This window comes from Plasmodium cynomolgi, chromosome 13 (genome assembly GCF_000321355.1).
Source record: "Plasmodium cynomolgi strain B DNA, chromosome 13, whole genome shotgun sequence".
NCBI lineage: Eukaryota > Apicomplexa > Aconoidasida > Haemosporida > Plasmodiidae > Plasmodium > Plasmodium cynomolgi.
Genome location: NC_020406.1, coordinates 397,499 through 422,982, shown reverse-complemented (window position 1 = coordinate 422,982; position 25,484 = coordinate 397,499). Strand labels below are relative to the sequence as shown.

At 42.8% G+C, this 25,484-nt stretch overlaps 4 protein-coding genes across 4 annotated transcripts; 2 read left to right on the top strand and 2 right to left on the bottom strand.

Annotated features, from left to right (window-relative positions):
* Positions 1 to 454: 454 nt before the first annotated feature.
* PCYB_131890 (zinc finger containing protein) lies at positions 455 to 3,808 on the top strand (the record flags this gene model as incomplete). The annotated part of the gene is made up of 2 exons (XM_004224213.1): positions 455 to 1,551; positions 1,750 to 3,808. 2 exons carry the CDS (start codon positions 455 to 457, stop codon positions 3,806 to 3,808), a joined length of 3,156 nt encoding a protein of 1,051 aa, XP_004224261.1.
* A 3,525-nt stretch (positions 3,809 to 7,333) lies between these two features.
* On the top strand, positions 7,334 to 8,361 carry PCYB_131880 (syntaxin 5; the record flags this gene model as incomplete). The annotated part of the gene is made up of 2 exons (XM_004224212.1): positions 7,334 to 8,155; positions 8,254 to 8,361. 2 exons carry the CDS (start codon positions 7,334 to 7,336, stop codon positions 8,359 to 8,361), a joined length of 930 nt encoding a protein of 309 aa, XP_004224260.1.
* Positions 8,362 to 9,281: 920 nt separating this feature from the next.
* Positions 9,282 to 22,159, bottom strand: PCYB_131870 (hypothetical protein; the record flags this gene model as incomplete). The annotated part of the gene is made up of 4 exons (XM_004224211.1): positions 9,282 to 10,295; positions 10,716 to 17,411; positions 18,222 to 20,105; positions 20,141 to 22,159. 4 exons carry the CDS (start codon positions 22,157 to 22,159, stop codon positions 9,282 to 9,284), a joined length of 11,613 nt encoding a protein of 3,870 aa, XP_004224259.1.
* Positions 22,160 to 23,959: 1,800 nt separating this feature from the next.
* PCYB_131860 (50S ribosomal protein L1) lies at positions 23,960 to 25,183 on the bottom strand (the record flags this gene model as incomplete). The annotated part of the gene is made up of 2 exons (XM_004224210.1): positions 23,960 to 24,396; positions 24,562 to 25,183. Coding segments are annotated over 2 exons (1,059 nt in total), but the record flags the coding sequence as incomplete, so codon positions are not given.
* Positions 25,184 to 25,484: the final 301 nt, after the last annotated feature.

The window sequence follows — 25,484 nt, the reverse complement described above, 5'->3', positions numbered from 1 at the left end:
CATATATATACGCACAGGTCTGTGCGCGAGTCCCGCTGCTGCGATGTGAGCGGCGAGTATAGAGAGCAGTTGTACGCCTCCATTCTCCCATGCACGTATATTTGTATGCATGTGCAAATATACACACGTGAACCTGCGCACCGAACTTCACCCCCACACGGGTGACCCCAGTTCACAGCCTAACCACGTCGCCGGGACACACAGCTTGTAGATTTCTCCATGTTGTTCACCGCGTTCGTTTTGTCCCACAGGTGGTGAATTGTTTCCTCCCCCCCCCCGCGCCTTCCATTTTGTGCAACTGCACCTGACTGTTCATAAATTATTTGAAATATTTTTTTCTTTCACTCTGGCCACGCTTAGCTCCTCTCACGTTTGTATTCCCGTTTCGGTAGTATAATTTTGCCCCTTTTTTTTTTTTGGGCCTTCATATTTCTCCCCCCGATTTCCCAAAAGGATGAATGAAAAAAGTCACAAGCAAGCACCTCAGGTGCAATCAGAAACGTTGTCACTGATAAAGAAGCAATTTTTTAAAACGAAAATGTGCCCCTTCCAAAAAAATAAAAACTACTGTCTAAATGAGTCTAACTGTCATTATGCTCACAGTATTGACGAGTTAAAGCCAATGCCTGACTTGAGAAATACGAAGCTCTGTGATTATGTGAAGAAAAAAATACCCTGTCGAGATGATAACTGTAAATTCGCTCACGACATTGATACGCTGAAGCCAAGCGTACACTTGGCGACGTACAAATCAACTATCTGTAGCTTTTGGGGAAAGGGAAAATGTTTTAATGGAAATAAATGTAGATTTGCACACGGAACGGAAGATATAAAAACGAATGAACAGATAGACATATTGCAGGGTTTAAAATGTAGCAAGAAAAATAAAAATAAAATAAAGAACAGTGTCACTGATCTGAAACAAGGAACTGCTTCTACCTACTCATTCGACACGTGTGATTATTCTGTTAATGGGTCTTCAGAAAATACAAACGTGTCTTCAGAAAATACAAACGTGTCTTCAGAAAATACAAACGTGTCTTCGGGAAATACAAACGTGTCTTCAGAAAATACAAACGTGTCTTCTTCATACGACAAAGACAGGGATTCCTTTATCTGCAGAAGGAACGTAATAAAAAATGAAAATACGAAAATAAAAAGCAAAAAGAGAACACCCCATTTGGACAGTGAAGTAACCACAAGAGAGGCGAGAGAGGCGAGAGACATAAGGGAGGCGAGAGACCTAAGAGACACAAATGACTCCTTCGATAAGGACACGGCGGATGGAGATTTCCACCTTCCAGACAGCAGCAACGGAAATTCTATTAAAGAGGTCCTGAGCAAAATTGAGAATCTAGCCCTGTCTACCTTTATAGAAAATAATGACAAATACACCAAGGTTATAAAGTACCTTTTGAACGAAAATAACCTCCTGAAGGAGTCCATTAAGAAGGACCAGAGTGGCACCCTGGTGGAGAGGGACTTCCCGGGCGCTTCGAAGCGAGGCGACGCGAAGCAGCGCGGCGCCAAGGAGGGCGTTCTGGATGCAGGGTGCGCAGACGAACGGCGCGCAGAGCAACCATATGCAGACCAGAAATATGCAGACCAGCAATATGCAGAGCAACCATATGCAGAGCGACCATATGCAGAGCGACCTTATGCAGGTGAACGCTTCCCTACTCAGCGCTTTCCCACTCATCGGTTCGCTACGCAAGGGCTAGCTACCCAACGCTTCTCCAGCCACAGCAGCAACGAAACCCATTTTGGCTACCCCTCCACCGTCGCAGTAGCAGCGGCAGCCATCAACCGCAACCTCAACGGTGACGACGACTTGACCAAGTGTGTGCTTCCAGAAGACGACACAGACAATTACGTATTCACAAATGAGAAGAGAAACACGAAGCATGTCATGTCCAATTTTGATGACGGGATCAAGGCAGACGAAAATCTTAACAGCATAATCAAAACCATAGATGACATTCTAATTTCTCAAAATGTAGGATCATTTTCCAGCGTGAAAGATATGAACAGTGCCCACGAAATCAGAGATGCCTTTTCTGTTAATAATAGTGGAGAAATAACTAACAGAGAGTATGCAAACTTGATGAGTAATGCGAAATCGTTCGAAACGGAGAGAAGTGTATACAATCACAATGTTAACTTAAGTAACGTGGCGCATAATGGGAAACATATGGCAATCGGAGAGGTCCAGGAAGAGGTGTCAAACCAACCGTTTGAGGAAGGCATAATAAATTATCTCTCGCAAGGAAGGAAGAAAAGGAACTGCTATGAGGAGAAGTTTGGAGGTGCACAGCTGCCAGCCATTTCGTATGGCGTCTCCATCGGAGGAAGCATCCACAGTAATGGCATGCACAACGTGAACAAGAACGCTAGCAACACGGGCTGCACGAACCAGATGCTCGATTTAGACGAACTCGCTGCCTCCAAAATTTTCAACCCGTTTGCTTTTCACCATAATGAATACAAAAGCCAGGAGGTGGGGACAAACCAGCAGCAGAGGATGCCACAAATGCAGCGCATCAGCCAAGACGGGGTTGACAAAAATGAGGAGATAGACACGTGGAAGGATGGCATTGTTATGTTCAGGAATGACCACATGGCTAGCTCTGTTGGGAACAACGAGAGGGACGGAGACTTCAGCGGCGTCAACTATATGAGGGGCGTTGGAGGTGATGACGCGGCGAATGGTTATTCCTCCAGCGGGTATGCCACCAACGGGTATGCCGCCAACGGGTATGCCGCCAACGGGTATGCCGCTAACGGGTATGCCGCCAACGGGTTTTCCGCCAACGGGTTTTCCGCCAACGGGTTTTCCGCCAACCCATTTGCAACCAACGGATTCGCGTCGAGCGACGGGGCGAGAGCATTCCCAACGATCGACCACTTCGGCCGCAGAGGCTATGGAAAGAGCGAGATGTTTCTCCCCTCAAGTCATGGCAAAAATTGGAACAGCGCAAAGGAGACCATTCCGAATGCGGCCATGTCAAAAGTGACCACGTCAAACGTGACCACGTCAAACGTGACCACTCCAAAAGTAACCACTTCAAACGTGATCACTCCAAAAGTAACCACTTCAAACGTGAACACTTCAAACGTGACCACATCAATCCTGACGACTTCCAATGTGGCACCCACACACCAGATGCAGAAAAAACTAGGGAGTAGCGTCACCATGGGGAAGGAAAAAAATGCAAAGCTGAATTTGCGAGAAGGAGCAGGCGCTGAACTAAACGACAGCAGCATGAACGTGGACATAAATTTCCCATTCAGTAGTGACAAGTCGGACTTTCTCAAAAAAATAAAATGCTTAATATCGAAGGAGTTACAGTATAGCGAAACGAAAAACACACACTCGAACGTAAAAAATGTGAACCACATGAATTGGTGTAGTGAAAATAATTATCCGTTTAAAAAAAATACCCACATGAGTGACTCCTTACCATCAGCATCGAATTACAACACGTGCGTTCCAGATATACACAATCTCACTTTTCTATACAATAATAATATAGAGAGCAATAACAGCAGATGGTTTGATGAGGTGAACAGTGGGAACAACGTCGGTGTCAGGAATGGAGAGGTGACGGATGAAAATGGATATGTGCGACTAAATATGGACCTTTCTACTTATAAAAAGGAAGGAAATAATGAACAGAACATTTGGAACGCGAATGCTAACTTGAACGAATTTGTCTACCCGATGATGTCCCACGGGTGGATGAACGAGCAGAAGAGCGGCGACTTCTTTGGTGTGTCCAAGTCCGTCAATTTGAGCAGCCTCAACTAAGCCGCGGAGGAGCGGCCATGGGGGAAACATCTCCGACGAAGCAGTCACAGCAACGGGGGTAGAGATACATCCATATATATACACACCCATACGTGCAGCACGGACGTCCGCGAAACCCACATTGCAGAAACTGTTTTTACCAAACGAACCGTTTGCAAGTGCCCATACAGATGTTCGCGCATCCACCAGACCACCTTAGCGCCCTCATCTTGATAAGGACTTGGGGTGTGCATACACGTATATGCGTCACCCCCACTCCTTCCCCACTCGTGCGAACACAATTCTTTACGACTCCCCACAATGCAAATGCCCACGCACACAAATGAAAAATATTTCCGACGGTTGGCCCTGCCTTGATGTGGATGTTGTCCCATGCACATAGGCTTCATTTTAAGCCGATTATTTTGTTCCCTTTCTTAATTTTGTTTATTTGTTCATACTGTTGTTTTGCAATTTTGTTGCTTTACCTTTTGGCCAATTTTTATTTTGCAAATTTACTTTTTTTTTTTTTTTTTTTGTCGCTCTCTTGCTGTGTGTGTGTGTGTGCTTATCCACACGAGAAGCAGACAACTGATGGCTGATGTTATGGAGAATTTTTTCAGCGCAATTAAATTATTTTGAAGAAAATTTTATTTAGCTCAAAATTTTAGGTGCAGTTTTTTTTTTTTTTTTTTTTTACTTTTTTTTACTTTTTTTTTTTGAATAAAAAAATTACATCAATGCGATTAAAAAAATGTCCCACCGTTTCCCGTTCGTTGTTTGCCCCATTCCCATTGTGAATACGTCTCCCCCCCTTTCTTTCCACACATTGCTTACTTTTTTTTTTGTTTAAAAGGGGATACAATTTTGTTTTTGTTTATCTTTAATTATTTATAAGAAAATTTTCTTTAAGGCAATTTAAATTCCTCCAACTGATAAACGCAGCTGTGAAAATATTTTTATTTTGCTTAGGCATATTGGCTGTACGGAGCAGAGGGGATGTGCTGTAGCTCACGAATAGAGTCACTTTTCTCACCATTGTGGTTGTCTCCAAAGTGCGCACGGAAATTCGACAAAAAGTAACACGCCTTAGGAAGTGGGACCTAACATATGGGCAGAATTTATATGTAAGCATACACACATATACCACCTTCTCTTTACGCAACATAAGCCGTCCCCTTGGTCCCTCACCTAAACCGTTTTAAGGTCATCGTGCAGTGGATCCACACACCGCCATGCTTCAACAATTCCTCATGAACGTCATGAGGAAATGGAACTCTTAAAACAGGTCAACTTTGATACAGCGTAAATTTGCCCTCTCCGGTAATTTCCTATTTCACGTTTTTGATGTGAACAGCTGTGGAGGGGTGGGGAGAAATACGATACGAAGTTTTTTTTTTCTTTTTTCCCTCATTTGTGCATTTTCACCTGAACGGTTCAGAAAATATTCTTATTTTTTTTTTTTTTTTTTTTTTTTTTTTGTTTTGACTCAACTGTCCATTTTCACACGCACGGTTGATGCGCCAATGCCTGAGTGTGCAATCCGATCTGAATTGCATCCACACGGGGGTGACAACTGTAATGTTCTCATTTACAAAATGGTGTGTTTGGAAATGTAGATGGGGTGAAATTAGTGACTTCCTATTTTCCCTTTCCTTTTGCTTCAACAAAGTGAACAAAGTTAAGAAGACACAACTGGGGGAACACATTCGACGGACGGGGAGATTTAAGCTTCCTGCCATTCCCCCATTAAGCCCTTGAGGATACCCACCAGTAATCCAACTGAAACTACAACTGCAGTAGTGCGATTATGCTTTCGTTTGACGGAATAACTGCGACCTTGCCATATATTCTGTTTCTCCCCCCGTGCCGTTCAGCGCCGCAAAAATTTTCCTTCCACCTGTAGCAGTTAACCCGTGCAGAGGGTTAACCAGTGGTCGCAAAGAAGTTACATTATGTTACATTTCATTTACTTGGTGGAAAAGCACACTAACATAGTTGTTTCGATTTATGCCTACATAAAAACCTTCATTTTTTTGAAGCTCGCAACACGGACAAATGGGAAAAAAACAAATCTGACTCATCGTGCGTAACGAATTCATTTAGCAGCCTTTTAAGAAAAACAACGCAAAATCTGGGTACGTTGCACAAAAATGTGCTTTTTTAAAGAAAAAAATTTCACAAATTTACACATACATGCGTACGCACGTACTTGCGTGATGTACATACGGACACCGTGCTCGCCTTTGTGCCATTCCCCCCATTTCGCCCATTCCCTTCCAATTTTTCCAATATGTGATGCGCTTAAAGCCGTTTTCAAATCACTTTCCATGTTGGCATTGGTTTGAGGGGCCCCTTTCACAGTTCTTCTGCTGCCCCCAATTGTTGATTCCGATTGTGTTCCTTTTGTTGCTGATGCTTTGAGCGTTTCTTTTGCATTTCATTTTGACAATCCCGTTGAGTACATTTTTTCGTTTGGCCCACCTCTTTTTTTTTTTCGCATATTTTATATTCCCTCCCCCATTTGGCAAAAAAAAAAAAAAAAAAAAAAATTAAATTCACGGCGTACTATTTTTTCCGTTCAACAGAAAGAAGGTGAAGAAAATGTAGAAATGTAATTATTTTGTGATTACAAAGGAATTTGCGTATATTTCCTTTTTTTCCCATTTCACTTTTACTGCTTAACGTCAGTTTGTTTCGCAAATTTGCGTAATGCGCTACCTGTAGTGAGGGTATATAGTACTGCATGGGATTTTCCGCGCCTTCGTTTTGTTCAACTTGTGTTAATTTTGCCGTGTTTGGAATTTTTTTCCTCCGTTTTGGAATTTTTTCCTTCCCTTTGGAATTTTTTCCTTCCCTTTGGAATTTTTTCCTTCCCTTTGGAATTTTTTCCTTCCCTTTGGAATTTTTTCCCCCCTTTGGCAATTTTTCTCCCGTTTGGCAATTTTTTCCTCGCTTGACAATTTTTTCTCCCGTTTGACAAATTTTTCCTACCGTTTGGTTAATTTTTTCCTGATTGTGTAAAATTTCCACCCATTAGGCCATTCCACTTGCGCATGTATGACGTGAACTCTTGGGCCCAGCAGTTTCGCACAATCTCGCGAAGGGAAAAAATGACGCAGCGGGTTAGCATTTTACAAGTCAGCACATCGGCCAAGTGATCAAGAGTGCCCATCCACACATGCGCTGTACACATTCGTACAAACACACGTATGTGAAAGTGAGGAAGTGAATAATTACACGTGCGGCACAAAGCCCCCTTGGTCGTTTCCCTCTCTCCCCATAACTAAAAATCATGTAAATTATGATGCCTTTGGAACAAAAGACAAAATGTACACGCGAATACATGCGCGCATTGGGGAAGATTTGCTTTGTTTAAACATATAGCAGACGCGTATCACGAGGTTTGTGTCTGATTGGCTACTCTTCCTTGCAAGGGGGAGTACCTTGCGACTGTGTTGTGAGGGCAAGACAAGCAAGCGGTTAAAGGGGGAAGCACACGAAAAATAGGGGATAAACCCGCTGAACGGAGGAGGACAGGTCAAAATGTCGTACAAAAATTACTATAGCGAAAACAATCCACTCGCAGAGGAAGCAAAGGCAGATGACAATGAAAAAAAAATAAAAGACAACATCCTGTTGATTAAAAAGAATATGATATATGCAGAGGAAAATTTAGAAAATTTAAAAAATAATTTAATATCCAAAAGAATTATAGAAGCCTTGCATGAAGAAATTCAACAAATATATGTCAAGGTTATCGAAACAGAAAATTTATTCCGTGATTGGGAAATAAAATTTGCTGAAAATCCATTCGAAAAACAAAAAAAAAAATATATTTTTGAAAAATTAAATATCCATTTTAAAAATGAAGTAAATAAATTGGAGAGCATATCTGTGAATGTAAAAAAAGCTGCCAACGAATTGCCCAATATAGAAAATGGAGAAATGAATTATAGTCATATAAAAAATGGCAAGGGAAAAAAAATAAAAAATAGCAATATGAACACTTTGGGGACAAATCATTTTACCAAAGATAATTTTATTCTCCATGTGGATGATGATTTTGCCGACAATGACGGTTTTGTCGACAATGACGATTTTATCGAATCCGCCAGTGTGTATGATTATGAGTTGGACCAGTTTAACGAAAATGACCACTTAATAGAGAGCGAAATAGCCACACAGAGGTTCGAAGGAATTAAAAAAATTCAATGCCAAGTTGCGCAAGCACAAGAAGTGTTTAAAGATTTTGCAAACCTGGTTTTTACGCAGAAGGAAAATATCGAAATTTTGAATAACAATATTTATGATGCCAATATAAATGCTTTTAACAGTGCCAAGGAATTAAAGAAGACGTATCAAAGTGTGAGGCAGCAACGGTTGTCTTGGTGCCTCGTGGCCATAACATTGGTTATATTTATCTACTTCATTTATTTCAAGTTGTTTCACCTGTCCATGTTCAGCTAGAAGGGGTTGAAACGTGGACCTTTCCTGCTCAAGCCCCCACGGGCTGCGCGACGGACGTGTATCGTTGGAAGTGGGACAGTACTCGCGCTGGCAGCATTGGGTAGAGACTGCCCCCTCCCCACGGCCATTTCGTTAAAAGTGAAAAGAAGCATAAACCGTTTGTTTATCTCGTGGGTGCACGGCAACGAAGCAGGTGTACGTCTTTCCACCATGCTGACATACCGCACCCTTTTTTTCCATTTTTAATTATTCATTTATTTTCCTTTTTTTTTGTTGTTTAATTTGATGAATTTTTAATACCTTTGTAGTTTTTATGTATTCATGCGTTCGGGCGAATTTGTACGTCTGATTGTGTGCCTCATCGCGAGCGCTCACCCATGGGCATACCAATACGCATGCGCGTTGTGTGCAAAATTAAAACTCCTTCCGACAGGATAACAGAGATTATTATTTCATAAAATTGTGAGACTTCTCCCTTTTGTAAAAGGTGGTAGCCCCTGTGTAGAGGTTGTCGGGGGGATGAAGGGTCCACAGGAATTATACCCCATGCGCAAGGATGCACGTACGGGCGTGTGCAGAGAACGTCCCCATTTTAATTCCAAATTGGTGAAAACCGCAGGGAAGGAGTGCGTGCGGGGCGTTTCGCAGGTGATGAATGTTCACGTGTATAGTGAAACACTGCACTGCTTAGGGTGAACGACCAGAATATGTGTCTGCTAGGCTCACTCGTTTGACGCGATGATGGGGGTTATTCCCGCGTTTGTGTTTTCACTGGGGGGGCTGCGAACGAAGAGGGTTGCTCTGCTCGTCTAGCAGTTCGAGAAGCAGTTCGAGCAGCATTCCAAATGAGTCACAAAAAAAAGACAAAAAAAAGAGGAAGCCAACTGGTGAGAAAGCAAGTTGGTGAGCAAACAAATTGGTGGACAGACAAACTGGTGGACAGACAAACTGGTGGACAGAAAAAATGGTGGGCATTCCAACTGGTGGGTATACCAACTGAAGGGCATTCCAACTGAAGGGCGCGCTACAGCCAGGGGGCCCAGCCCGGGTACAGCTGCGACAAATACTTTGCCGATCTGGACACATAGAAAATGCGGTGAAAGAGCCCCTTCTTATCTAGCACATGGGCATAATCCGCGCTGGGGGAATGGCCGCGCCTTCTGCTGCGGGCCATCCGCTTCGCACGCTTGAAGTGCCTGGCCAAGTCCCTCCGTACGAAGCAAAAAGACGAGAGGACGCTCTTCGCAGCCAACAGCACATCGGAAGAGTCATCCCCATCATAGTAATTTGGGGGATTAAAATGGTGAACGTCATTGTTCGTGTGCAAATCTGTCATATAGCGAAAATTGTTCAATTCGTTATAGTGTATTTTTTGAGGGTCTATTTCGTAGTGTAATTTGTGTACCCCTAGGAACTTACCAAAAGGTTTTAATTTGTTTATGCTTTTTTTCCGCCATAAATAATTTGAACTTAAAAATTTGTTGCTCTTCCACTTTGTAATTTCTGCCCTCCAATTTGTTAACCTTTTTTTTGGACAGAATGTACGTCGCCCGCTTCGACTTAAAAGTCGTTTCAGAAATTTTTCAATTTTTTCCTTTTCATTATGGTCTACTCCATCATCCGAATGTTCATTTGCAAAAAAAGGTACTTCATTTTTGTCCAATAAAAAATGCTTGGACATGTAAAAAGGTTTGTAAAAGTAGAGTTTTTTATTTTTATAAATATTGAGCGTTATTTTTTCCCTTTCGTAGGGATTTATTTCGTAAAACTGGTACATCTTTATCACTTTGTCGTATGCCTGCTTGGCATTAAATTTTTTTTTCTTCTCTGTATCCACGTGGGGAGTACCCATGCACACAATGTTTAGGTACTTGTGCAGGTGATTTATTTGCTTCATAATTTCCCTCTTCATATTATTTTTTCTCAAAATGTAGATTAAGAAGTCTGTATAGTTGGACGCATTTCTTTCCTGCGGGGTGTGCCAATTGCGCCGTTTCCTCTCCGTGCGGAAATTAGAGGGGGGGCAAAATATAGTGCACTTTACGATCATTTTTGGAACGCGTTTTGATGTTGCCCTCCCGGCGGCGTTCTGCTTCGTTGCTCTCCCCAGTCTGTGCAGCGTTTTGCAGGCTCGCTGCTTCCTCGCGAGGTGGACTTCGCATTGCACATTTCGAGAGGCAGCAGAAAGGAATCTCCCGTCACTCAACTGGACGTCCAACTGGTCATCCAGCTGGTCATCCAAGTGGCCATCCAACTGGTCACCCAACTGGTCGTCTAACTGCTCACCCAACTGGTCGTCTAACTGCTCACCCATTCGGTCGTTAACGTGGCTCCCCATTTTGCCGCCCACTTCGCCACGCCGGCCACTCCCCGCTACCCCCAGCAGCTGCGCCAAAACCAAGCAGCGCTCATAACAATTGGACCGCAAAAAATTCTGCACGTATTTCAGGGCGTATACAAATTTGAACGCCTGGAAGTAAACGTACGCTTCCTCCTCTACGTAGGGGTCCTTCAACCGTTCGTACACAACATCGTCACTCTTGATTTTTAATCCCCTGCAGTAAATGTAAAATATCTTCTCCTTCTCCCTCATGTCTATGTTACTTTCCCTTTTAAGGTACAGAATTATGAACAGAGCAGAGTAGGAAATAATTCCTTTGAGGATATGTGCATATTTTTTCTTAACCCTGTTGTAGATCTTTTTTAAATTTTGCAGATGCCAGTTGATGTCCATTAGATGGTTCTTAATTTGGGTGAGTTGTTCTTCCCTTCTGCTGAAGGTATTGACTGGGACTTTTTTCTCCCCTTGTGTACTTGATGTGTATTTTCCAATCCAAGGGGCTTCCTCACCGGAGTAGTACCCCCATGATACGTTCCTTTTCCAACGACTTACGTAGGAGATGACGTTCATGATGACCCTGGCCAAGTGGGTCCTTCCCACCATGGGGAAGAAGAATTTTTTCTGCGCAAAAAAATGTTGGCCAATATTTTTTTGCCAACACGTGCTATACATTCCCATTAAATTTTTCAAATCGATGTGGAGGGTGGAGAAGACAAACGACAGGACGTGTACACAATTGGCATATTCATCTTTGTCGTCTCTCCTCATGCAACTATCTAGGAAGGTAAAATAATCGCTTAACATTTGTACAACCCGAGCAATGTGTTTGTTTTTATTTTCCAAGAAAGGATTCCCATAATGGATTTTTAAAACCTCTGCGAAGAATTCCTTCAAGGGGTGGTGGTACTTCTTTCTACACACCCTACGCACTGCGTTCATTTTTTCCCTTATTGTGAATAGCCTCTTTGTATACTTCTCCACTTTGGAAAGGCTACCCCCGTAGGGTTCTCCCCTTCCGAGGATCCTTTCCAGTTTGATTAAATAGTATACGGGGGTTTCCTTGAATATTCTTCTGACACAACATTTGGGGTTATCCGTTTTCGTTATTTCTTCTTCGTCCCCCCTTGGGTGTGTAACTGCCTCTCCGTTCGGATCATGTATCCCGTTTAAGGTCCTACGTTGGTGATCATACTCGCTCAGCGCAGCTGTTTTAAGTTCCTCCTGCGGGGTGGTCCCCTTTAGTGCGCTGCTCACACTAAGTGCTTCTTCGTGATGCACTTCTTTAAGTTCCTCCCCCGTTTGGTCAATTCTGGATGGGTGATCACTACTGTGCAAAAATTGACATATGATAAGGAGATCCTCCATCAGATGGGATCTTCCACTCAAGCTGGTCTTGACTTTATTCCAGTGGGAAAGGTACAACTGCTGGTTAATCAAACGGGTAGCTCTTTTCGCATGCCGTCTTCCTCGGGAAGTGACCTTACAATGGGGCAAAAAACACATAGGGGTATATTTTCCCACCATCTGGCTAACCAGCGAAGCGTGGTTCTGGTATATGCAGTTAAACGAAGTAGCGATGGAACGAAGGGACGTAATGAATCCCTCTGGATGTTGGATAGCACTCCTCGTTTGGCTCAAAGAATTATGTTTGTCCCCCCTGCTCCTGCTAAACCCGCACATATAAACAGCATAAAGTATGTCGAAGTAATTTTCCCTCCTGTTGTGATAAAAGGGAGAGAAGAAAAACTGGTCAAATTCGTTCATATAGTGCGATTGGTAGTTTCTACTCCACATGGATGATACTTGATACAAATGGGATATAAAGGTAGAAGGCGCATAGTTGTATATACAAGCATTCCAAAACATATCGGTAATTCTTATGGGTACAATTTCTGGCTGCATTAAATAAAGACCCTGCTGGAATGATAACCCTAAATCAACATTCACAATTTCGTGATTGATGTAGTCATACAAAATATTAATTAAATTTCTATTTCCAACTTTTAAAATGAAATTAATGAAGCTATTTAGCATTAAGGACTCAGTGTATGTTTTCCTATTTTCAAAATAGTCTTTATTGCTACTGCTCAGGAAATGTATGTACTGCTTAATCTTTTGTGTTTCACTTTGGTGATCTTCCTTTAACTCCAGATAAATTTTTCTTTGTCTTTTTTTTCGTTCCCTTTCTATGTTTCTTTTTTGGCTAGCTGACTTCTCCTGCATCAAGTGGGTGGTGTGTTTAGTCGACTCTCCTTCTTCCGTTGTCTCTTCAATTTCTGTTCTTTTGTTAGTCCCCCTTTGGTGCACTGGGATTTTCCTATCCCCTGTGGGTGGATCCATTTCGGCCTCTCCTCCTGGGTGGCGTCTCCTAACTAGGTCATTCATTTTTTGGCTAAAAATTTCGTGAAACTTTTTTTTGTCTGGTTGACTGAGCAGGGCCAAAATGGACATGACGTTTTTTCTTCGCTTCACCATTCCGACCATGTTGGACAGGCAGGTGATGTTGAGCGGGGAGGGGAGCGACATGGAAAGTGGGACAATACCGCGGGGAAAAATTGCACATGGCGACCCGGTCGGATCTTCATGCAGGGCCCCTTTTGTTGCGCAGGTAGCGCAGTAGCCGTCTTCGTACCCCTCTACGTAGGGACCACTTCCGTACTGGCCGTCCACCCCATCGCCAATTATCCCCGACGCGACCGTATCCATCATGTCCGCCACGTACCGGCCTATTCGAACGTCCTCCCCTTGGGTGACCATATACGTGTTTATGCTTCCATCGGCAAAAACGACGGTGACGCTTTTTATCAGCTTGTTATTTATCCTTACAGTGCACAAAGTGGTAGCGACGAAATTTACAATTTTGTTGTAAGAGGTGAGGCGATGGGTTTTTTTTTCCTCCATATATACGCACCCCCGTCTGGATTCTTCCCCCGCTGGGGAAGACGCCAAAGATACATATGTTACAAAATCACGCAGACGAGTATTTCCGGCATCTGCATTTTTATTCATGTGAATCATCCTTTTCAGTAAATTGTTATAATTAAGTAAAAATTTTATTAGCCTTACCAAATGGGATTCACTAAATGGAGGACGTGATAACTTCTCAGAGGAATTTTTCTTCATGTGCTTGATGTGTGTCTTTATTACATCCTCCACCCTGTCCGGGAAACGGACATTTTTATGGACATAGAGAAAAATATAAAAATCTGCGAAGAGTACGTAGATCTTCCTTAGCTCTTCCTGTAACACCGTCTTCGAGTAAAGCTCCACTCCGGTGGGAATTCCCCAGGGGTCACACATTAAGTGCATATAGATGAAGAAGTACTTAACGAGTGGGTTGCTATCACCACCTTGGTCACTTTCATTGTTTAGAAAAAGAACCAATTCATTTATAAATATTAAAAGGAATAAAAATTTTTCTCTCCACGCTTTTTTCACCTTGGGTTTTTGGACTGCCCCATTTAGCGGGTATCGGCTACTTTGGCTGGGGTGCCCCCTTTGGCTGGAGTGCCCACTTTGTCCGCAGTGCCCACTTTGTCCGTAGTGCCCCCTTTGGCTGTCGTGCCCCCTTTGGCTGTAGTACCCACTTTGGATTGTTTCCACTGCGTTTCCTCCCACCTCATCGTAGTGATTCCCTCCGTATGCTCTCCTCTGTCGACCCACTTCTTCCATGTAGCAATTCAGTTCCACACTGCAGCTACATCCCCCCAAGGAGCTCTCCACATAGGAAAGTACAACTTGAAAAATTCGCACAAAAATAAGTTCGGTCGTGTTGAGCAAGCATGACATGCTGTTATTGAAGTCCAAATTGAGCAAAAAGTTGGAGTCTTGTATTTGCTTAAAAAATTGAGCGTTCGGCATATGTTGTTTGGGTGGTTCATTCGAGATGTGATTACTCTTAGGGGGGTCTTCTATTGGGGTTACCTCATCAGGGAGGTAACATGGCGTAGTTTCACTCGATTTTGTGTATTCTTCCCCCGCAATGTTAAGAGGCAAATGGTGGAAGCATCCTTTTTCTGTCACTTGTGCGCAATTTGTTATACCCCCTTTGTCACCATTTTGTGCACGATTGTACCCCCAAGTGCCACCTCTTCCAAACAGCAGGGAAAAAAAATTTCTTTTTGCCCCCCCCTCGTACTTTCTAAATAGACACATTTTGTAAAATGCTGTCACCTCCATGGATATTACTTGGGGGATTTTTCTATACAGGTGGAGGAACAGAAAGAAGAGAGTCCTCTTCAAAATGGTGTCTTCTCCTTTTTCAAAGAAGTAGCCGAGCAGGTTTCTATGGGCGGAGGCGTACAGAGGTATGGGGATGGCCGCAATAAGGTCGTACAGGTTCAGCTCGAGGTTATCGATTTGCCCCTCAGCGCACCGTTCATCTGTATGGTGGCACTCATCTGTATGGTAGCATTCGTCTCTACGGTAGCACTCATCTCCATGGTAGCACTCATCTCTGTGGTAGCACTCATCTCTGTGGTAGCACTCATCCCTGACAGTGTTGCCCCTCCTGTGGGTGTCACTACCGCCGCATGGGTCCTCGCCCGGAGAGAGGTACCCCCCATCTCCCAGCTCTGATTTGTTACTGGCAAGAATCATCCCCTTCAAAATGTCCTTTTCGCGGTAAAAAAAAAATAAATTTTTAAAAAGTGTAAGCAGCTTGTTTTTTTCTTCCAAGTTGGTGTGTACTGAGATGGAAGTGTCTCCACTTCGCTCAACAGTGATATGACTGAACGACGAGGAGGTGAACGAGTGGATCATCCCCTCGACAGAGTTATACATAAATAGCGTTCTTACGAACTGCAAAAATTGTAAATGATTCAAAATGATATCTACACATTTGTCACTTAGTTGCTCTTTGCTTCGAATGTACGACGTGATAAAATCCCAGCTGTAAAATCTCTCCTTGCAGTTGCTGAATTGGATAATTATTTTTTTTATCATTTTTAGGTTCATCATATGAAGGATATCCACATTTGGGTGTGCTTCCCCTAGAGGGGGTTCCACACCCGTTCCGTGTCGCTCTGCTGTTTCGTATCCACCTGGCTTGTTTTCCAAGTGACCTTCTTTCTCCTTTCCTTGCGCCCTCGTTCCCTCGATACTCAGCTCGTAAAACAGTTTCAGCAAAAATAAGTCGCTTTTGCAATTGCCAACCCAGTTCGCGTACCTCGTGTATGTCTCTCTCCTGCTGTTCATTTCATTCAACATGGCGAACTGCTCATGCAGTTGTTCGCAGTAGAGGCGCTTCACAAAAATGGCATCGTAACGATGAAGGGAACCTCCCCTGTAGTTCCCCCAAGTGTCTCCTTCTACACCGTAGCCATTGTCCATCTTTTCTTTTCTCAGCATTCTCACGATATAATTTTTATAATTTCTGTTCATTTGGGGGAAGTTAAAACATAATACCTTGTTTGGCATCCCGCCTACAAAGCTGCTCCGCATTTTAAAGATGGAGCGAAATAGCGATTTGTTCACTAATTCGTTAGGTACTACTCTGTAGTGATAATTGTCATCCATGGGGAGGTCTCCATCATTGGTGTCGGAAAATAAAAAGGTGTATTTCTGCATGTACTTTTTATAATCCCTATGATTTCTGAGCAGTAGGTACAGAGCGAAGGGGTCGTCTCTTCCTTTCCGTCTGTCTACTAACCTGCTTATCAGATTAAACGCGAGATCATTTTTTATATTAATATAATCTCCATGCAGGTTTCTTCCTTTGTGAGCTTTTACATATTCACATGTAGTAGAGTAATTGCCTACTTTTAGGATGCTTCTTCCTCCACATGCACTTTTCACCTTGGTGCATTTGAGCCCATTTCTGAGGACGGAATTTTCCACCTTTCGGGTGTAATTTGTGTACGAGCAGAAGAGGCTGCATCTTTTGTAAAAGTGATAACTGTGAAATGAGCTTTCCTTCAAACAGTTCGCAAATTGGTAGAGCCAGAATTCTGATGTAGGCATCCATTTGGACTGTTTTTGTTTCAAAATGAATTTATTTTTGTGCACATGTCTGAATATGGGGAGAGGATTCTTCATTATCCAGCTGCTGAACGGGGGAATTTGTTTCTCCTCCTCCTCGTGTGGCTGCCTATCACAGGTGGAGCTACCCTTTGTGGCTGTGATGTCCACACTGTTGGACTCTTCTGTCCCCATGGGAAAACGAACCAACGATAGGTTCTGCTCATAACAGTTAATGAGCAAACTCAAAAAGGGGTTCTTCTGATTTGTGTAATTATTATACGCACAAATGTGTAGCCCTAGACGGCTAGTCAGCTTCTTCCACTGCTTCTTGTCGGTGCAAAAGGCTAAATTGAGAAAATAGAGGCTTATCAGGTCGTCGTATGGGTTCAGTGCGTAGGGTGCGTGTTCGTCCCCATTTCGCTTCGCCTCTTCCCCGTTTCGCCTCTTTACCTCTCTCGACCCGCTTTCCCCTTTTGCGAGTGCTCCCTTTGCATAACTGGGATGGGCGATTTTCTCCAAATCGAACAGAACACTCCTGGCAAAGACTCTACACAAATGCAGGTCCTTCCTTTTCATAAAGTACAAGCTGAGTAAATAATTCTTCACCTGTCCACTTAGGAAATGTTCTTCCACTGAAGTGACATTTTCTAAAAAAATAAATATGTGTTTCGGGTTGCTGACGAAGATGGTGCTTTGCATGTATACATAAATGATTCCTTTAAAAAAGTACCAATTGCAAATTGAGAGATACTTCCTCATTTTTGTCACTCCTTCTTGTGGGTCCTTCACGTTCATCTCTTCATCGGTAGCGAAGTATATACACTGGCCAATTCGAGTCAACACCTTTTTATTCTTCTCAAAGTAGTGCACTACGTTTATGTACTTGTGTTTTAGAAAGTCCAAAAATAACGCCACGATTTCGTTCATATTTATTGCGCAAAATGGCATGTGTGCAGTTAGGACGTCCAGAAAGGGGGGCTTCCTCTCATTGGTTTCGCTCATCTGATGGGCCTTTCCAATTGGTCGGCGGCCTCCACGTTCACCGCACTCTCTTGGGGTGCAAACTTGTGGGCTGTCTTCCCATTCGCGGTTATCCGCACGGGTGTCTTCACGGCTATCTTCACGGCTATCTTCACGGCTATCTTCACGGCTATCTTCACGGCTATCTTCACGGCTATCTTCACGGCTACCTTCACGGCTATCTTCACGGCTACCTTCACGGCTATCTTCACGGCTATCTTCACGGCTATCTTCACGGCTATCTTCACGGCTATCTTCACCCCTACTTTCTTCCCTACTTTCTTCTCTGTCTTCTTCCCTATCTTCTTCCCTATCTGCGCCACTTTCCGCTGCCCCAATTTGGAGAATGCCCCTCCAGAGGTCCCCCACCTGCTCGTAAAAGTCAAAGAGGGAACACACGTGGATGGCTTCCCTCGCGCAGATCGAAACGAAAGTCAAAATGTGGTTCATGTAAATGATGTGGATAAACTGGTCCACTATTGTGAGTAGTTCTTGTAGTACACCTTGTGCATGCGCGCGTGGATCACCACTGGTTCTGTCCTTCTCCTTCGAGCGACTCTGTGGGGATTCCTTATTCGTGTCTTTTTTGCCCCTCTCCTGGAACACCCTCCTTCTCAACGCCCCAAGCAGGCTGGAGAGTACCTCCTCATAAATCGCAACAAAGACGGATGCATTGACATAAAAAAATGAATCCTCCGACATTATCATTTTGTATACCGTTAATCTCTTCCAGCTATTATATATATCCGTATAGGTTCGATAAAAATATTCTAAATTTTTCGAGGTGAACTGATCCAAATCGTTTTTTTTAAAAGTCGCTTCATCCTCATAATGAATCACTGAGTGTGTACCCAAATAATATGCATGACCACTTTCATACCTTACTACGGTGGTCAACCGATTGGTGAGCTTCACTTGGTAAGAGTCCACAATATATAAAATGTCCAAAATATATTGCACGTTTTTTAGGAAGCATCTTTGCTCCCTCACGTTCTTACATTCTCTCAGTTTCTTTAGAAAGGTCTTCAGTAAATTTTCTAGCATCAGGAATGTCTCCTTTCTGTTCAGCAATTTATACTTCATAAAATTCGACGTTAGGTGGTATCCTACAAAGAGGAGAATCACGTTATATATGTTGAAACGTGTGCGTTCGCTTCTTTCTGACGGTCGTTCCACATGGTTATTTTTCATCCTGCTGGGGGAAACGGTTCCTTCTTCTGCATCGTCTACACCATCTTGATCGTCCCCCTCACCCTGCGGAACTCCCCCGCGAGAGAGTTCCCCACCAGAGTTCCGGACGAGCCACTCCAACTGGGAAATGAAGTCTCGCTCCGATGCTCGATTTGCTTCTCGATTCGCTTCTCGATTCGTTTCTCCCTTCCCTTTGCGAACCGTCTCTCCTTGAATTTCCCCACTGCGCCGCGCACACCTTGCCATGTCCTCAAAGTTCACTCTAAAATAGGAGAGGCACCGTTTATAAAAATATATGGCCTTATACGACCGGATGGAGGATTTAGACATCAGGCTTCTAAACACATACGTATTCTTATCCAGTATGAAGTAGACAAAAAAATCATTCACGCTTATATTTCGTTTTTGTTCCCTTTCTACCCTTTTGTGAAGTACCCCTTCTTTTAGCAGAGACAAAATGGCCAAGTCAATTTTCACTTTTTGGTAATGCTTCGTTAGACTGAGTTTTTCATTCTCATGTGCGAACACTTGGAGATACTTCCTTCGAAGCAAACGCAGGGGAACTTCCTCCTCCAACAACTCGTTAATTGCATAGATGAGTATCCTTTTCTTGGCGTTTTGTACACTCCGTTTTTGTTTCACCTTTGTGTCATTTACATCACTTTGTGCGTTTTTCCATAGAACCCCTCCTTCTGATTGTATCTCCCCCACCGCACAGAGCAACAGTGTTGGCTGCTCGAGGATCCTCCGGAGAAGCGAAAAGTACAACTCCACATCGAAGGTGTCAAAGAAGACGGGAAAAAAAAAGAGAGTCTTTCTAAGCTTCATAAAATAGTATGAGTCTGTAAAGAGGTTATAAAAAAAATCAGCAAAGTTGTTTTTTCGAAATAGCTGCCCTACGAGTTGGAGGATTCCCAGTTCGAAGTTACGATTTTCTCTAAAGGGAGAGCCCTTTTTGAGCATGTGCGTTGGGGAAATATAATTCCAAATGGGAAAAAGGTACAAAAAGAGCTTCACCAAGTTGGCCCAATTGTAGTAACAGAAGAGTCGTTTCGCCCCCGTCTTCTCATGCCAAGCAGGGTGCAAAACATTTTTTCTCGAGATTTGATAAAAAATGAAAATATTAAAAATTAGTAACGGAAAGGTGAATTTTTCCATCTGGCATGAATTTAAAAGAAGGAAAAAATAGTCCACCTCATTTTTGAAGAACTTGCAAAAATGTAATTTCAACCGATTATCCTTCAAAAATTTTCGAAAAAAAACAACATCAACGTATCTTTGTGTGCTCTTCATGTAATGAAATAAAAAGGAGGAATATTTGATGCCATCCAGCAACTGCAGAATTGTGTAATTGTAAAAAATGACTTCACTGTATATGTATTTTTTATTTCTTCATTTTTTAACGTCCTTATGGCAAAAGTGTAGATAAAGAAGAGCCTTTTTTTTATATAACTGTCTTGAATGAAGCTTCGGAAGGATAATATAATCGTAATAAAATAAAATTTTGCAAATTTCTTTCGCTCTCTTTTTATTTTCATAAAATTGCTAAGCACTATTTCGATTGCCCTTTTCTTGTCCTCCACATGGTAGACACATGTGACAACTACGTGCACGAAGTTTCGGAGCAGATTTTTGTCTCCTTTTCCGGGGGGTCTTCCATCTTGGGCGATTAGAAGCCCGTATGGATTTCTCCATTCCTGTTGACTTCCCCCAAAAGGTTCATCATTCGCGCTTCCACGCGGATGGGTCTCCTTCGCTAGATCGTCTTGGCTGTTCTGTCGCTTCAGCGTCCCGTGTAGCATACTTCTTATAACCCTTTCTAATTCGTCCACTGTGTGCACATCTTTTAGCTCTTCCTTTTTCTCACAATTATCTACCCCTTCGTCGTCCCAGCAAATGTGTGGCTGCTTTTTTATCTGTTCGGTGAGGAATCGGATGAAGAAGTCTCTGTCACGCGGATCGTCTGCCTTGTCATTCATTTCGGGACAACCTTCTCCAAGGGGCTGTTCCGACACAATCGCCGCGTTAACCAAGAGAACATACAAGTCGATGTACTCACGGAATACCCTATCGAAAAAGCCACAAATGAGGGTTCTGAAATTCCACAGTTTTACAAAATGAGAGAAGTAAGCATTGAGGCAGTTCAAAGTGGACCGGATAAGCAAAACGAACGGTGGAGTAATCTTGAGCGGTTCGTACAAAAATAATTTCATATAATGAATTAAAAATAATAACATCAAGCATAAGTCTCCAATATTGTCACTCCTTTCATCCATTTGCTGCAAGATACAGCTCACAGTTCGGGAGTATATCTCCAGGGTTAGCAGTTCCTCATTATGGTAAAATATGGCGTCCAGTTTGAATTTAAAAAAAAAAAACATTTTTGCGTTTAAAAAAAATGTGCAAAATAGATCTATAACTTCTTTGCTGTATTTTTGGATAAACGACGGATAGTACTTAGCAACTAATGCAAGTAAATCTAAAGTGAGGAAGGTAAGATAATTCGCACAATGTTGGTTTTGTAAAATTAAAATTAATCCCAGGCAAATTGTTTCGAATAGAAAATTTATTTTATTTTTTTTATACTTCTGTGGATCGTATGCCAAATATTCCCTGTCTACAATGGAGAAGCGCATTTCTCTTGGAAGGTTGGATCTCCCCTCGGAGATGTCCTTGCCATGAGAAGACATAACCCTGGAAAACTCCTTCTTCCCCAAATTTAGCAACGTTAGGTAAAACCCCACGACCATACTGGTAACCTTATTGACGCTGAGCAGATCACCATCCATTTCATACCTATCATGGATGTACACGTATAAACCGTCATTTTTCAGGTTCTCATTTTTTATGTTGTACTTTTGCAAAAAGGTGTATATTATGTATACAATTATGGTCCAAACGATTTGCAGATTTTCTGATTTGTTATAGGTGCTACAACTTAGTAAAACCAGAAAGGGTAACATCTGTTCGTTTAAAATCTTCAGCTTGTCAAACTGGGGAAATTTATTTTTATTTGCATTTGCTAGGTAGTTACGCAAGATGCAATTTTCCTCTTCGTATTTTTCAAACTGTGTAATTTTGCTCCCCAAAATTATTGCATCATAGGATAAAAAGTTCCTTTTAAGTATGTAGAGTATCGCCTCCGATAGGACTTTTAATTTTTGGGTGGCTGTTAGGAACAGACTCAATCTGTTCATCTGTAGTGCTTCTATGGACTCATCGTTAATTCGGGCGTACGTAAGGATATGGTTAAAATAGAAGTAGCAGATTGTATGCTTAACGTACTGTTCGTCCCTCGCTTCTTCCCTTTGCAAAAGGCTCTCTACGACACTTCTAACCTGTGCTAAGTGTTCCAAAATGTCGATGCGTTTCTGATTTGCATTTTTCATAGTACATACTCAGTAGCAACAAGAGAGGGGAGGGCAGCAGTCCACAGGGGTATACAACCAGTTTGACCTAACCCTTTCGTAAGGAATGGGAAGAAAACTTCCATGCGATTTTCTTCCTACCAAGGGGTGGGGATCTAAATGGGCTCAACTATTACATGTGTGTCAATGTGTTTATATGCATGGGGTTCACTCCTTCATTTGTAGAGACGCATCATACGCGGGTGGGGGATCTAATCCCAATCGTGAAGCCGTCAAAATGGGAAACGAGACAAAAGGAGCAAGCACGATTACCCTTTGTAGGTGGTGGTAAAACTGGCTATTTATCGCTTCATCGAGTGGAGAGGTGAAGGTCCATTTTGCGAAGTTCTCAAAGGGGAGTTTACATGGTGCGTCCCGGGCTCTACGCCCCTGAAGCTCCTTTCAACGTTCCGTTGGTTTTCCGTCCTGCCGTTTGGTTTTCCGTTCTGCCGTTTGGTTCCCCGTTTTTGTGTTATCACTTTTTTATGCTTCTCCACTTTGACACCTTCGCGAACTTGCCTTCTTGCCCCGTTCCTCAAAAAAAAAAATGCAAAAGGAATTTCCAAAAAAAGGGGGGCCACTAGGCGCGCGTTTGTGCAGCCTCGCCCTACGCGTGGGTAAGTTGGAGCGCAGCTTTCGCAAGTCGGAAAAGGCGTTAAAAAAGCGGAAAAAAAACGGAAAAAAAAGAGGAAAAAAATCGGAAACAAATGGAAACAAAATGGAAACAAAGTGGAAACAAAAATAGATAAATGAGCGGGAAAAAAAGGGAAACACAGAGGGGCTACATCCCGCAGAGGGCATATCTACAAAGCAAAGCATAAACACACGTGTGTATGCATATCTGTTTAGCCGCATAAAAGGCAGAAGGGAAATTTTTTTTTTTGCCCAGCTGACACGTGTATATATAAATAAATATATATAAATAAATATGTATATGTATATATTTATATGTATATATGTGAACACACGTACAAGTTTGCACGTAGTGGCGGAAGAAATGCAGCATGTGCAGCAGGACGCTTCCCCTCAGATGACGTGGCCTTGCTCACGCCTGAAGCGTTCCACGTGCTCGCATTATTTGCACAGTACGTAGGCACCATGTAGGCACTATGTAGGCACCGTGCGTGATTAGCTGAACCAATTGACTTCCCGATGCGTTACCCACCGATGGTATCAACATCACGGTGAGCGGGTGGGCTCACGCGTAGGGGCTTCCCGTAGAGGTCCTACAGACGGGTGCTTGTAGAAATATGCCAGCTTTTTCGTATGGGGGAAAATAACCCACTTGGAATATCAGCCAACATGTGAAGCAACTCTGTTGGAAGGTTTTCCAAAAAGGGCAAAATGGTGAAGTTATTTTTCGTTCGTACAAAAAAAAAAGTTGCAAAGTAGGAGCAGCGGTGGTTACAAAAATGGCCCCCTATAGGACACGCACATAAGGAGTGGCGTCCCACCGGTCTGGGAAAAGAAGACGGCGTAATCGCAGTTGCAATTGTAGCAGCAACCGTAGGAGCAATCGTAGGCCCAATCGTAGGGGCGTCCGGGGGGAGAAGCAACCCCCGCTCCCTTAGGAACACACGCGCGATGGGGCCAATTAAAAGAAACGTTCGCGTTCACGGGTGTAACACATGTACATATAAACACATTTCCTTACTTCCGCATTTCCTTACTTCCGCATTTCCTTACTTCCGTATTTCCTTACCTCCTTACCTCCCAACCTCCTTACTTCCTTACCCCCTTACCTCCTTACTCCCTTTTTACATGTGCGCGTGTCCCCTACAGAAAGTTCTTCTTAATTTTGAAGGGGAAGCCCATGGTGCTACTGAGAAAAATGGACTTCAAATTCTTGGAGTTGAAGTGAAAAAATTCCAAGTTATCCAAATGCTCGAAGAGGTGGCAAATGTTTTCTCGTATTTCATCATTTGACATATACACATCCCCCACATTTAAATTTAGGGTGTTTAATTTGTTCAGCTTAAAAATGTACGAATTCCCAAACTTAAACAGCTTCACGTGTTTTTCGAGTAAAAATTCACTCACCAACGTTCCAGACTTTTCATTTGGCATCAATCCTTTACTTCCTACTTCCTTTCCAACACGCGCCAGTTTGTGTATTACGTCATTTGTGCAGAGTAAAAAATTATTATTTTTTTTCTTCAACCTGATTTCTCTTTCTTTAATTTTATTAATCAGATCGTCTTCCCCAACGACGTCAGCACCTGGGTTGTTCACATGGAGAGGGTGGAAATGTGCAATTGGAGTGGTGACATAAGCGTTTCTTTTTTAGTGGCATCCTCTTATGTAGGCACCAATACGTGGGCACATCGCGCCAAAAAAATGCTTCGCTGAGCCGGGTATATGCGCGCTTGGGGGTGAGGGTTTACCTGAGTCGGTGGCCTTCTTCTGAAGGTCCCTGTTCGTCACCACGTATACTTTTTTTTCCCTTTTTTTTTTCAAGTTATGTGGAAATGTAATGAACGTTTTTAAGTTATCATTTTTGTTCATCTTGGACCTCTTCTGGTTAAAGGACAGATATATGTCGATACTTTCGACAAATTTATGGACAGCCAACGTTTTTATTTTCTCGATCGCTTCGTTGATTGCATATTCGCTGTCTCTCTTGGGCAAAATGTCCATAAAATCTTTGTACTTTTTTAGTATCTTTTTTTCTTTTTTTTTTAGCTTGATGCGTTGGGTTGGCTCCACGGGGGGTAGTGCTGCAATTTGTGTCGCCTGTTCCAACTGGCGCCTCTGTTCCAACTGGTGCGTCTGTTCCAACTGCGACGGAGGCAACTGTGGACGTGGTGTCGCACTACTCCTCGCCGACCACGGAAGGCGCCTCCTCTGGATCGTCCCCTCCGTGAAGATGCCGCTAAAATGACTCCAACTGCTTATGTCCCTACCGCTGGTGCTACTTCGAACGTAGGACTCCGTACCAGGGCTGAGCAATAAAGTGTAAAAAAAAAAAAACTCTACAAGCAGTTTATACCCATTTTTTTTAGTCATTATTTTTCAATATATTTGTAAAAAAAAATATTTTTTCAAATGAAGAGGCGATTTTTTCAACGTCGTGGTTTGGCTAAAATGGGAAGGGTGATGGATTGACAAAATGGAATGGTAACTTATGCTCAATGGTGAACACGTGATCGTGTTGGCATAAGGACACGCTCAGTGTTATGTTTTGCGTTCCAATTACATCTCATTCGTAAGACCGATACATATGAGCTGCACAAATATCATTCCCCTGGTACTGGCACAATGTGACATAAACCTCGCACACTTAATGGGTTTACCTCTTCCCCTCCAA